Source organism: Hyaena hyaena, unplaced genomic scaffold, assembly GCF_003009895.1.
Source record: "Hyaena hyaena isolate Hyena2069 unplaced genomic scaffold, ASM300989v1 scaffold_894, whole genome shotgun sequence".
In the NCBI taxonomy this organism is placed as follows: Eukaryota; Metazoa; Chordata; class Mammalia; order Carnivora; family Hyaenidae; genus Hyaena; species Hyaena hyaena.
In genome coordinates this window covers 589,966-603,188 of record NW_024081526.1, presented here as the reverse complement: position 1 = coordinate 603,188, position 13,223 = coordinate 589,966, and the positions used below count along the sequence as shown (strand labels likewise).

The 13,223-nt window shown below is 34.9% G+C and overlaps 1 protein-coding gene across 1 annotated transcript in view; it reads left to right on the top strand.

Moving 5' to 3' along the window:
* The window catches only part of TLK1 (tousled like kinase 1), a 144,329-nt gene that overhangs the window by 29,799 nt on the left and 101,307 nt on the right, over positions 1–13,223 (top strand). The window contains exon 2 of the mRNA XM_039220476.1: positions 11,938–12,056. Coding sequence (XP_039076407.1) covers positions 11,938–12,056 — 119 coding nt within the window. The remainder of the gene's footprint in view (positions 1–11,937; positions 12,057–13,223) is intronic.

Here is a 13,223-nt window from a genome sequence, read left to right as displayed (position 1 = left end):
TGTCTTCTTCAATTTCCTTCATAAGTTTTCTATAGTTTTCATCATACAGATCTCTTATATCCTTGGTTAGATTTATTCCTAGGTACTTTATGGTTTTTTGTGCAATTGTAAATGAGATCAGTTTCTTGATTTCTCTTTCTGTTGCTTCATTGTTGGTGCATAAAAATGCAGCCAATTTCTGTACATTGATTTTGTACCCTGCAACTTGGCTGAATTCTTGGATCAGTTCTAGTAGGCTTCTGGTGGAGTCTTTCGGGTTTTCTATGTAGAGTATCATGTCGTCTGCGAAAAGTGAAAGTTTGACTTCTTTGCCAATCCTGATGCCTTTGATTTCCTTTTGTTGTCTGATGGCTGATGCTAGGACTTCCAGCACTATGTTAAACAACAGTGGTGAGAGTGGACATCCCTGTCATGTTCCTGATCTCGGGGGAAAGCTCTCAGTTTTTCCCCATTGAGGATGATGTTACCTGAGGGCTTCTCATAGATGGCTTTTATGATGCTTAAGTAAGTTCCTTCTATCCCGACTTTCTCTAGAGTCTTTATTAAGAAGGGATGCTGTATTTGGCTAATGCTTTTTCTGCATCTGTCGACAGGATCATATGGTTTTTATCTTTTCTTTTGTTAATGTAATGTTATCACATTTATTTGTGAATATTGAACCAGCCCTTGTAACCCAGGAATGAATCCCACTTGATCATGGTGGATAATTCTTTTTATGTGCTGTTGAATTCGATTTGCAAGTATCTTGTTGAGGATTTTTGCATCTGTATTCATCAAAGATATTGGCCTGTAGTTCTCTTTTATTGCTGGGTCTCTGTCAGGCTTGGGAATCAAAGTGATGCTGGCTTCGGAAAATGAGTCCGGAAGTTTTTCTTCGATTTCTATTTTTTGGAACAACCTGAGAAGAATGGGTATTAATTCTGTTTTAAATTTTTTTTAATGTTTTTATTTATTTCTAGGAGAGAGAGAGGGAGAGAGAGAGAGCGTGAGCAGGGGAGGGTCAGAGAGAGAGGGAGTCACAGACTCTGAAACAGGCTCCAGGCTCTGAGCTGGCAGTCAGCACAGAGCTTGACGTGGGGCTCGAACCCACGAACCACGAGATCATGACCTAAGCGAAAGTCGGACGCTTAACCGACTAAGCCACCCAGGTGCCCCGTATTAATTCTGTTTTAAATGTCTGGTAGAATTCCCCAGGAAATCCATCTGGCCCTGGGCCCTTATTTGTTGGGAGATTTTTGATAATTGATTCAATTTCTTCACTAGTTATGGGTGTGTTCAGATTTTCTATCTCTTCCCGTGTGAATTTTGGTAGTGAGTGTGTGTTTAGGAATTTGTCCATTTCTTCTAAGTTGTCCAGTTTGTTAGCATATAATTTTTCATAGTATTCCCTGATAATTGTTTGTATTTCTGAGGGGTTGGTTGTAATAAGTCCATTTTCATTCATGATTTTGTCTATTTGAGTGCTCTCTCTTTTCTTTTTGAGTAGTCTGGCTAGGGGTTTGTCAGTTTTGTTTATTTTTCAAAAAAAACCAACTCTTGGTTTCACTGATCTGTTCAACTGTTTCTTTGGTTTCTGTATTGTTTATTTCTGTCCTGATTTTTATTATTTCTCTTCTCCTACTGGGTTTGGGGTGCTCTTGTTGCTCTCCTTCTAGTTCCTTTAGGTGCGCTGTTAGATTTTGTACTTGCACTTTTTCTAATTTCTTGAAATAGACCTGGAGTGCAATGTACTTTCCTCCTAGGACTGCCTTTGCCGCATCCCATAGAGTTTGGATTGTTGTATTTTCATTTTCATTTGTTTCCATATATTTTTTAATTTGTTCTCTAATTGCCTGATTGGCCTTTTGTTTCTTTCTCTTCTCACATGACTTATATCGGCATGTGATTTTGGGCAAGTTGTTTACTTTTCTAGGACTCAGTAATAGTAAGTAAAAATTGTGGATGCTATATATTCCAGGAACCTGCTATAAGGCTTTACAAGTATCATCTCCTATAATTTTCATAATACAATGAAGTAGGCTCTGTTATTACCAGGATTTTAGAACAGAGCTCGGATTTGAGCTCAGTCTGATTAAGCCCATGTTTTTAACCCTAAAGCTATAATGCTACTAGAAATGTCCACAGAAATCCATTTCAGGAGTCTTGTTGAGGATATCATAGAGATGATGTTGGTAAAATAATACTTACATTGAAATCACTGTGTAAACATTAAAATATTTTATCCTTGTTTATTATAATATATTGCTTTAAGAAGGGTTTTAATGGGTAGGTAGTGTTCAACTTGGACTTCTTATATAGAGTGCATGGAACTTCCTTCCTTATCAGAGATTTATTTCCCTGATGTGGATGGACTATACAAAGTAACTTTCAGTAGCCCTTCTTTCACTCTGCCCTATTGGAATAGAATAGACCAAAAAGGAGTAGTGTGGGGCAGTAAATCATCAGTGTCCTTTTGAAGGTATATCAAAATGGTTACCTCAGAGCAGTGGGATTTGGGGAGATGGGAGTAATGGTCCTTTTTCTATATTATTTCAACCAGCATGTATTACATTAATAATGGAAAAAGCCATGAAACTATAAAAGATTCTGAAGTAATTAGTACTTAGGTTAGGGATAGGCTAGCATTTGACTTTGTAGTAGTGAGAAGAAAGTGAACTAAGTCAAGTCTTCCCAAATTCCTACTTTGGAGATTTCTCAGAAAATATTCCTTTTTATATGTGCAAGCACATGTGTTCTTTCTCTTGGTCTCTGTCTCTTTCCCCTTTGCCTCTCCCTTTCCCGTTGCGTGTCTCTCTCTCTTTCTCTTTCTCTCTCTCTCTCTCTCTCTCTCTCTCTCTCACACACACACACACATACACACACACACACACACACACCTTATACTCTTACTGCTCTTTGGGATAAGGGTGCTTAGCTGAGTGGGTGTAGGTTCTAACAAAAGGTATATGACTTAATCTGTCAATGTCCTTATCTTTAAAATAGAACTGTATGTTAAAATAGAGAAATAGCCTAGTATAAAAATACATATATATGTGTATATGAGAGAGATTGGTTTTAAAAATAGCAAATAATTATAAATGTGAAGGTATAGGAATAGGAGTTATATTACTTTGACATTAACAGAAGGAATTTAGGCATTGAAGTATATGTCATTTTTCATACCAGGAATTCTGACCTCAGGGAGAAAGTTACAAGGGAGCATACACACACACACACACACACACACACACACATCTATATCATGTATGTATAATAGGCCAGTCTTTATTAAGCAGTTGTATTGTAGCATACATATATGCTCACACTTTATTGAATACTTACTGAGTGACAGATTTAGTTTAAAACTCTTCATATACACTTATTTTACTCTAACAACTAACAGATACATACGTATATTATCCATCTTATATATAAATAAGTTGAAACATGGTTAAGGAACTTGGCCATGTTTACACAACTTGTCTATCTCTGTGTTCATTTTTGTTGAAAAAAGAAAGCTGTCAGACATTTAAAAAAAATGTTTATTGATTTATTTTGAGAGAGTGCCCGGGTGCGTGTGTGCACACATGTAAGCGGGGGAGGGGAAGAGAGAGAATCCATAGCAGGCTCTGTGCTATCAGAGCAGAGGAGCTTGATCGAACTCCGGAAACATTAGATCATGACCTGAGCCGAAATCAAGAGTCAGATACTTAAATAAAGTATTAAAAAATCTTAAAAAAACAGATGCCCTGTTTTTTTATTTATAAGAGTAAAATTGAAATTAAATTATTACTCATTTTCTAAGGTCATGACAGGATAGAGAAGCAAAACCCAGAACTCTGTGCTTTACCTCTAATGTAAGCTGTATTTCCTTTTATGAATAATTTGGTCTCATTATATCTGAATTCTTTACTTTGTTGTAAGGGTTACAACAAAACTGTTTAAAATGACTAAATATTTTAAAGGTGAGATATTAATCTCACTTGAAGTAATTCTAGATCAGACTTGTCTTCTCTTTATCACAGGCTTGTATAACTGAATGGGTGCACTAGATTGAGGAACTTAACTTTCTATACTTACTCTTTTAAAGTCATTCTTCTTGAAATATTTGGCATAAGTGTATTTATGTATATACGTACAGTACGTATGTATTTGTGTAGGTAGATGGATAAATGTATATGGCTCAGAAATCGTTTTGTGAAACAGAATGAAGTACAAAAACAGACACATGGTTATGTTAGAATATGATAGATGACCAGAGAAGTATTTCAAATCAGTGGGAGAGGTTGTATTTGTGAGAAATTATATGACATTTTCTTTTAGAAAAAAGTCTAGCTGTATATAATTCTAAATGGGTTAGATTTCAAATGCTAATATTTCAAATCATTAGAAAAAATGTGGGAGATATTTTTATTAGATTCATGGGGGGAAAAGGTTATGAAAGAAATTGGGCTACTTTTGTGATAGCTATTTAATGTGTTGATTTAACTACCAAAAAATTAGGATATTTGGTTTTATTTGATTTTTTTTAACATTTATTTTTAGAGGGAGAGAGAGAGACAGAGACAGAGCATGAGTACGGGGGCAGGAGGGAGCAGAGAGAGGGAGAGTCACAGAATGTGAAGCAGGCTCCAGGCTCTGCTGTCAGTACAGAGCCCAACATGGGGCTCAAACTCCAAACCAGGAGATCATGACGTGAGCCAAAGTCAGTAGCTTAACCAAGAGAGCCATGCAGATGCCTCAGGATATTTGGTTTTAAATTGGAAATCAGGCCATAGAATAAATGTTGAAATGCAATATACTCAACAAAAATAATAATTGTGTTCACTAAATCTGTGATACAAAATACTGTATATGAAAATATATTCTATCAAGCATGTTAAAATGGATGTTTAGGGGCGCCAGGGTGTCTCATTTGGAGAGTCTTACTTTTGATTTGGGCTCAGGTCACAATTTTCAGGGTTCCTGAGTTAGAGCCTTGCATTGGCTCTGCACTAACAGTGTGGAGCCTGCTTGGGATGCTGTCTCCCCCTTTTACTCCTTCCATGCACATACATGTATGTGTGCTTGCACTCTCTCAAAAAGAAAGAAATATTAAAAAAAAAAAAATGGATGCTTAAATACAAGAGTCAGAGGTAATTCTGGAGTGTTGAACAGTGTAGATTTCTTACATTCTTTTTGTGTCCTAAACTTCAAATGCATTAAAAAATTAATGAAAAGGAATGACTTAAATGGAATATTTTATCTTGTTAAAATAATTTCTAACTTTATCATGGTATTTTTGTTTTTAATCAGAGTTCTTTGCCTTATCAGACATAATGTGAAAAGTATTAATAGAACAAAGACCTTAGCTGTTCTGTATAAATCAGCTTATCAGATGAAATATAAAAAGTAACAATTAAAATCTGGAATGAATTAAAATATTTTCAGACTTCAGGAAGTTTTAAATTTAAAAATGTGAGGCAAAGGCTTAGTCGCAGCTGAATCTATTAGAAAGGTCTAAGTGAACAAACTCATTTCTTTTACTTTTTTATAACTGGTATTAACCTTTTGAAAACATGCTTTCTAGATCCTGTGATTTTGTTTTGACTATCTGCCAAGGAAGATGAAGTCTTACAGTAATTAAAAAATGATACAATGAAAGGTAGATTCCTTGTCATAAAAAAGGTGATAGAACTATAAAGTAATGCTGACTAACCAGAACTAATACTTTGTGCAAATACATCATTTTTTTAGACTGGTCACCTTGGAAGACTATAGTTTTATAATAAGTAACATTGAATGAGTGAGTGAGTGAGTGACTGAATGTGTGTGTGTGTGTGTGTGTGTGTGTTAGTGTAAGAGAGGAAGAGAGAAAATGTTTATTAGAAGGGTCTATGACAAATTGGGTAAAATTGTGGCTTTCATTTGTTTCCCTAATTTTTTTCTTTATAGAATATGATGTGATCTCTAATTTGGGTAAGTAACATCTTGTTAGATTTTTTTTATGTGAAATTTTGGGTTTATGATAAATTTTATTGAGTAGTTTAGTAAGAATAGTAGCATAGTTATAAGACATGGTTGTATTTAGAGATAGGTATTCTTTAAGGATTGTATGGTCTTTATAGTGGCTTTTTATTTCTTTTTCAAAAGTATAAACGTTTATCATATAATAAAGAATTTAATAGATTATTGTGAAATTACATATTCTTCAGAAAATTGCACTTGTTACAATTAGGACCAGATTTTTGGATAAGTGTCAGAAGTGATCATTTGATTCCATGAAAGATTAAAATCTTTGAAATGTGCTTGCTATAACAAGTCTGCAAACTGCCTATTTTTGCATGGCTAAAAAGACTGAAAGAATAATACTTTGTGACATGTGAAATTCACATTTTAGTATCCATAAATAAAGTTTTATTGGAACACAGCTGTTTTTGCATTTTAATGGCAGAGCTGAGTAGTTGTGACAGAGACCCTGTATGGCATTCTCAGCAATTCATATAGCTCTTGGTGCACTACAGATTTCAGTGCCGCAGTTACAACTTGATGGTGTTTTGAGTGCCATGTGTATTGCCAGCCTGCAATATTTCTTTTATTTTTTTATACCAGTGCATATCTATCATGTCAAAACAAGAAAAGAAAGAAAAATGGACTCTGAGTGGCATGCTTTTAAGGCACAGTGGAGTGTGTATTATTTTGTTGAATCAGAGAGCAAAACATTTTTTTTTATTATGCAGTGACACTGTAGCTGTTAGAAAAGAATATATGTTGACATTATTAGACTAAGCATACACTATTCTCAACTCTCAATTTTCTTTCTTTCTGTATTTCTATATTTCTTTTTTTTCAACCCTCAGTTTTCTTAAAGTAACAGTCAATTTAAAATGGAATATCTTATCACAGCATAATTTCTTCATAAAAATAAAAATTGAAAATGAGACTTCCACCAAAATAAGTCTCCAAGTGGTTCATTTGTTAGCCAAGCAAGGAAAGCCATTTACTGATGGTGAGTTAATTAAATTGTCTTTGACTGGAGCAAAGAAATGCGTCCAGGAAAACAAAACAAAACAAAAAAAAACCAAACCAACTTGTTTTAGACCATAGTTTTTTTGTTTTTTTGTTTTTTTGTTTTGGTGAGAACACTTGATTTAAGAATTGATGACACTTGAAGTAACATTAGGAGTCCATTAAAAAACAAGGAAGGTAATTTATAATGGTTTTGCTTGGCTCTTGATGAGTCAACGGATGTTATTGATACTATTCAGTTGTTTATTCAAGGTGTCAGTGCCAGATTTGAAGTGGCAGAACAATTATCCTCTATGAATAGTCTGTGGAGAGCAACTACAGATGAGAATATTTTAAAGTTGAGAAAACATTAAGTATGATCTGAAGTGGAATCTGCTAAGATGTGCTACAGCTGATGGTGGTAAAAATATGTGTGGAACAGAAAAAGGCCTAGTTGGACAACTTTACAAGGCTTGTAAAAATGTGAGAGGTTCAAAGCAATGGCTGTTCGTTGTGTTATTTATCAGTAGGTACTTTGCAGAAAATATTTCAATTCATCTTGTGTTCTTGAATCAGTTTTGTCAGTGGTGAACTTCATTTGCTTTTGTGGACTTAACTAGCATCAGCTGCCTAAATTTTTGTTAGACATGGAGAAGCTGAATATCATGACTGTGATATTAGCAGTGGTTTGTTGTTTTGTTTTGTTTTTTGCAATTTTTTGAGCTTAGGACTGAGATTGAAATTTTTCTGAATGAAGCATTTGGCCTTCAACCACTAGTCAAATACTGATTGGCTTTTGAAATTAGCTTTTTCTGGAGATTTGGAAATATTTTTAAATAAATCAAACCTAAAATTTTGAGGCAAAATAGTGCTTACATGTGAAATTTAGCTGCTGTAAAGTCATTTCAGTGAGAACTGATGTTTGAATCAAGTAACATCAAGCTGCTTTATACATTTCTCATACTGTCAAAGTGAGATCTTCATTCCCATGCATTTGCATGAATATATTTTTCATCATCAAACTCCAGCTCCAGCAGCGTTTTTCAGACATTGATGCAAGTGCAAAGAAAGTTTCCATATCTCAAAATCTATTTAATTGTGCATTTGAGGAGCTTCTACCGAGATTTCAATTGGAAATGATTAATCTGTGATGTAATGACACATTGAACAGCAAATATCAAAAGGAGAATCCAAGAGACTTCTGTAGGTAGCTGCCTTCAAAGTAATGAATATACTCAATTAAGATCATGCTTGTCAGTTGATCAGTATTTAGCAGTACCTAGCTGTCAAAAAAAAAAAAAACAAACCAGTTTGAAGATAAACACATAAAACCTGATCAACATTATCAGTTGAATGTTTGCAATAAATTTTGATAACTGGAAACCAATGTTACCGCTCCCCAATTCCATTATTTTTCACTAGCTGACTTATATTTCATAATATTAAAAGATCTTATTCTTATATCTTGAATTTATCAATAAAACGTTTGTAGTAAATTTTGTTCTCCATTATTTAAGTGTCTAGATGATTTTGCCTATTGGCCTGCAAAGACTGAAATACTTATGATTGGGTCCTTTTCAGGAAAAGTTTGAGGACCCAGATTCTAAAGTAGTACTTCTCAAACATGAGTGCAGATAATAATTTCCTGAGGATCTTGTTAAAATGTAGATTCTGATTTGGTAGGTCTGGTGGGGGACCTAAGATTTGCATTTCTTATAAGCATCTGAGGTGAAATCCTGATCAGTTGACTGCATTTTGAGAAGCAAAGCTTTAGTATTCATGGTTACAGTTTTATTTAGATAAATACACCAATATTTGTTAAACATTTGTTATTTGTTAGGAATTATACCAGGATTTCTTGCATATATTGCTATTTAAATGTCATAAAAACTGGCTAGAGGGTGTTAAGGAATATAATGAGGTTGAGGCCCCTAATAAGGAGTTTTGGTTAGAAACAATTATTTGTTTGCTTTTCCTTGAGTGTATAGCTGCTTGTAGGACCTCATGGGGGAGTGGTGAGGTCTAGAGGAAGCTGTATATCAGAAACAAAAACAGTGGGAAACAAAATACCACATTATTAGTTGGTTGGGTTCAGAGCAGGGACTTAGGTCCTCATGTTCCTTGCTAAATTTCATCTTTCTTGTTAAATGGCCATCAACCCATTACCAAGCCAAAGAGTAGAAATAATATACAGCACGTAAATGTTTTGCAAATATTTTCTTCCTGTCTCTTGCTTGCCTTTTAATTTTTATAACGTTAATATTTTGATGAAGTCCTTCTTATTTTTTAAAAATTGTAATAATTGTGGTATGGTGTACATAACATACCATTTACCATTTTAACCATTTTTAGGTGTACAGCTCAGTGTCATTAAGTATATTCACATTGTTGTACTGTCATCACCAACGTCCATCTCCAGAACTTTTCTGTTTTCCCCAATTAAAACTCTGTATGCATTGAACACTAACTCCTGATTCCATCATGACCCTCTACCTCTGTCACCCACCATCTACTTTCTGTCTCTGTGAATTTGACTACTTAGGAATCTCATATAAATGGAATTACATAGTATTTGTCCTTTTGTGTTTGGCTTACTTCACTTAGCATAATATCTTCAAAGTTCATCTGTGTTGTGACTTGTGTCAAAATTTTCTTCATCTTAATGCTGAATAATCTTTTTTTTTGCACATTTCGATTATCCGTTCATCAGTGGACATGTAGGTTGCATCTACTTTTTGGCTATTGTGGATAATGCTGTGCTATGACATTGCTGTACAAAGATCTAGTCCTTGTTTTGTTAGGTATATACTAAGGCGGGTTTTCTGGATCATATGGCAATTCTGTGTTTAATTTTTAAAGGAACTGCTATATGGTTTTACACAGTAGCTACACCATTTTACATTCCCACTAGCCATGCACGAGGGTTCAAATTTCTCCATATCCTTACTAACACTTGCTATTTTCTGTATTCTGGTAATAGCCATCCTAATGCATGTGAAGTGATACTTCATTGTGGTTTTGATTTGCGTTTCCCTAATGATTGATGTAGAACCTCTTTTCATGTACTTACTGGCCAGTTGTGTATCTTCTTTGGAGAAATGTTTATTCACGTCCCCTGCCCATTTTTTAAATTGGGTTGTTTTTTATTGTTGAGTTGTAGGATTTCTTTTCTGTATTCTGGACATCAGTCCATTATGAGATATATGATTTGCAGATAATTTTATTCCATTCTGTTGGTTGCCTTTTGACTTTTTTGATAGTGTCCTTTGATACACAAAAGCTTTTAATTTTGATGAATTACAACTTACCTATTTTTTGTTGCCTGTGCTTTCGGTTTTATATCTAAGAAATCATTGACAAATCCAAGATCATGGCGCTTTCCCCTGATTTTTTCTGAGAATCTATAGTTTTAGGTCTGTACATGCAAGTGTAGTATCCCTTGGATATCGGGGCACCTGTGTGGTTAGTCAGGTAAGCATCCGACTTCGGCTCAAGTCATGATCTTGCAATTTGTGAGTTCAAGCCCCTCATCAGGCTCTGTGCTGACAACTTGGAGCCTGGAGCCTGCTTTGGATTCTGTGTCTCCCTCTCTGCCCCTTCCCTGCTCATGCTTTTTCTGTCTCAAAAATAAATAAACATTAAAAAAAAATCCCTTGGATATCAAGAAGGAATAGGATCAAAAGCAAAAATTGAAGTCTTCAGCGTTTTAAACGTAGTTACCTCTTTGAGTTGGAAGAAAGAAGAGTGGGCAGGAAAGATATATTTAGGCACAGAGATGCAAGTAAACGTGATAGTCATTACCCATTTAGTCCTTTGTCCAGATAAAGATGAAGGGTAAGGAAAGGAATTTTAAAAGATAAGGTACTATAGGAGTAGTTCTTAGCCTTTGAGATAGAGGAATGTCAGAGTATATGGAAGGGGTCTAGAGTAGTTTGAAAACGTCCACATGTGATTTGGGATTCTGATGGTATCTTCCTTGTCTCTTTTGAGAACCACTCATTTATATCAGTTCTAAGGTTTTATCAGTAGAGAATTGGCAGACATAAAATAAATTTTACAAGTTTAATTGAACTTCAGTTAGAATTTGTGGTGCTTTAATCTGCATAGTAACAAATACATGAGGATGTTAACTTTTCCCCCTTAATTCTGCAGTGATTGTTTAATAATGTTACCTCAATGATCTTTTTGATATATGTGTGTTTTTCATGTACTTGATAGAAACTGAAAACTATCCAATGTCCAAAAAAATCTTTGGGATGTGACAGTCATAAAACAGTTCTTCCTAGTTGAAAATATAGTCAGATATAAGGTATATATAAACAAAATAATTACTACTGTTACTTGGTGTCAAAATTCGTATAAGCTAAGAATAGAGAGATTATACTATCAGAGTGGTGTTTTCAGACTGTGGACCCATGGTCCATTAATGGCTCATGAAATCAATTTAATAGCTCACAACAAGTGGTTTTTCTTTTCTAATAGACAAATCGATAATATTAGAGTTTACAGCATGTAGTAAGAAGTAATTGTAGAATTTTTAAAAAATATATTTATTTTCAGAGAGAGAGAGAGAGAATCCCAAGCAGGTGCCATGCTGTCAGTACAGAGCCTGATGTGGGGCTCGATCTCATGAATTGTGAGAGCATGACCTGAGCCAAGATCAAGAGTTGGACACTTAACCAACTGAGCCACGTAGGCGCCCCGGAATTTTTCAATATATGTATGTATGTGTCTGTGTACTGAATTATGTGGAAAATACGTTTCTAACTGTGGATTGCAGTCAGAAGTGTTGGAAATCCACTGTAGGTGGTTTTGCTAAATGAGCATGGGACATGACAATTTTTAAAGTCTCATCTGTTTGTAGAATTCATTCATTAAGTTTATATTGACATCTCAGCTAACCATATCTATATATTTTGTGTTTGTGTGTATATGAAGACATATATGTGTGTGTGTTTTTTTCCTTAATAGGTGCAATGGATGAGCTTCATAGTCTGGATCCAAGAAGGCAAGAATTATTGGAAGCTAGATTTACAGGAGTTGCAAGTGGGAGCACTGGGAGCACTGGCAGTTGCAGTGTTGGAGCAAAAGTGAGTAAAATTAAAATCTTTATTTGACATTCTTTCCTTGTATTAAATGATCTAAAATATATTTTGTAAAGGATCCCTACATATGTGCCTAAATGCGAATTATTATTTACTATGATTTTTATAATGCATAGGGAAAATGTCAGTATTTATAAATCTGATTTTTAGTACAGCATAACATGCTTTGGGGTCATTACATTATATGTATGTTATATGTATGTTAATATATGTTATTATAGCATAATAGGTTTCAGGAGTGAAAATGAGTTTAGTAGATTGTAGTATTCTTTTTCCATTATAGAATTTTTATTTTTCCTGTTCTTTATCTTTTCCTTGCCCCTGTCACCCTTGTTCCTAGCTGTATATGTTCTTACATGTACAGCAAATAATACAAATAAGTCTCTCTGGGGGTGCCTGGGTGGCTCAGTCAGTTAAACATCTGACTTTGGCTCAGGTCATTATCTTGCAGTTGATGAGTTCGAGCCCTGGGTGGCTCAGTCGGTTAAGCCTCCAATTTCCACTCAGGTCATGATCTCAAAGTTTGCAGGTTCAAGCCCCGCATCAGGCTCTATGGTCACAGCTCAGAGCCTGGTGCCTGCTTCATATTGTGTCTCCCTCACTCTCTGTGCCTCCCCGATTTGTGTTCTCTCTGTCTCTCTCTGTCTCTGTTTCTCTGTCTCTATCTCTCTCTCAAAAATAAACATTAAAAAAACAAAAAAAAACCTTAAGTGTACCTGTTAGGCCTTCAGTGATAGAGATCAGGTTGTCTTCAGCTCCCCATTACCTCACACTGTAGTGAATTTCATGTACTTGTTCTCTTATGGACTTTTGGTGATCATTTATTTAGGTTATACTCCCAGGAACAGAACTGCTCGGTCATAGGGTATGTATAGAATTAAACTGAATAAATAGTATAACATTGATATTCAGAACAGTTGTATAGAACTAATCTGCATTTTCAACAGAATGCATGAGCATTTATATATCCCTACATCTCAGAAACACTTGGCATCATCTGGATTCTTGATTTTTGATAGTCTTTAACAGGTATCTCAGTAGTATCTCATTTTTTCACTCATACCACAGTTAGTTTGAGCATTTCTTTATATGTTTGTTGGCTTTTTGGAAGTCAGGATTAGTGATTACTTTTTCAAACTGAACTGATTTTCC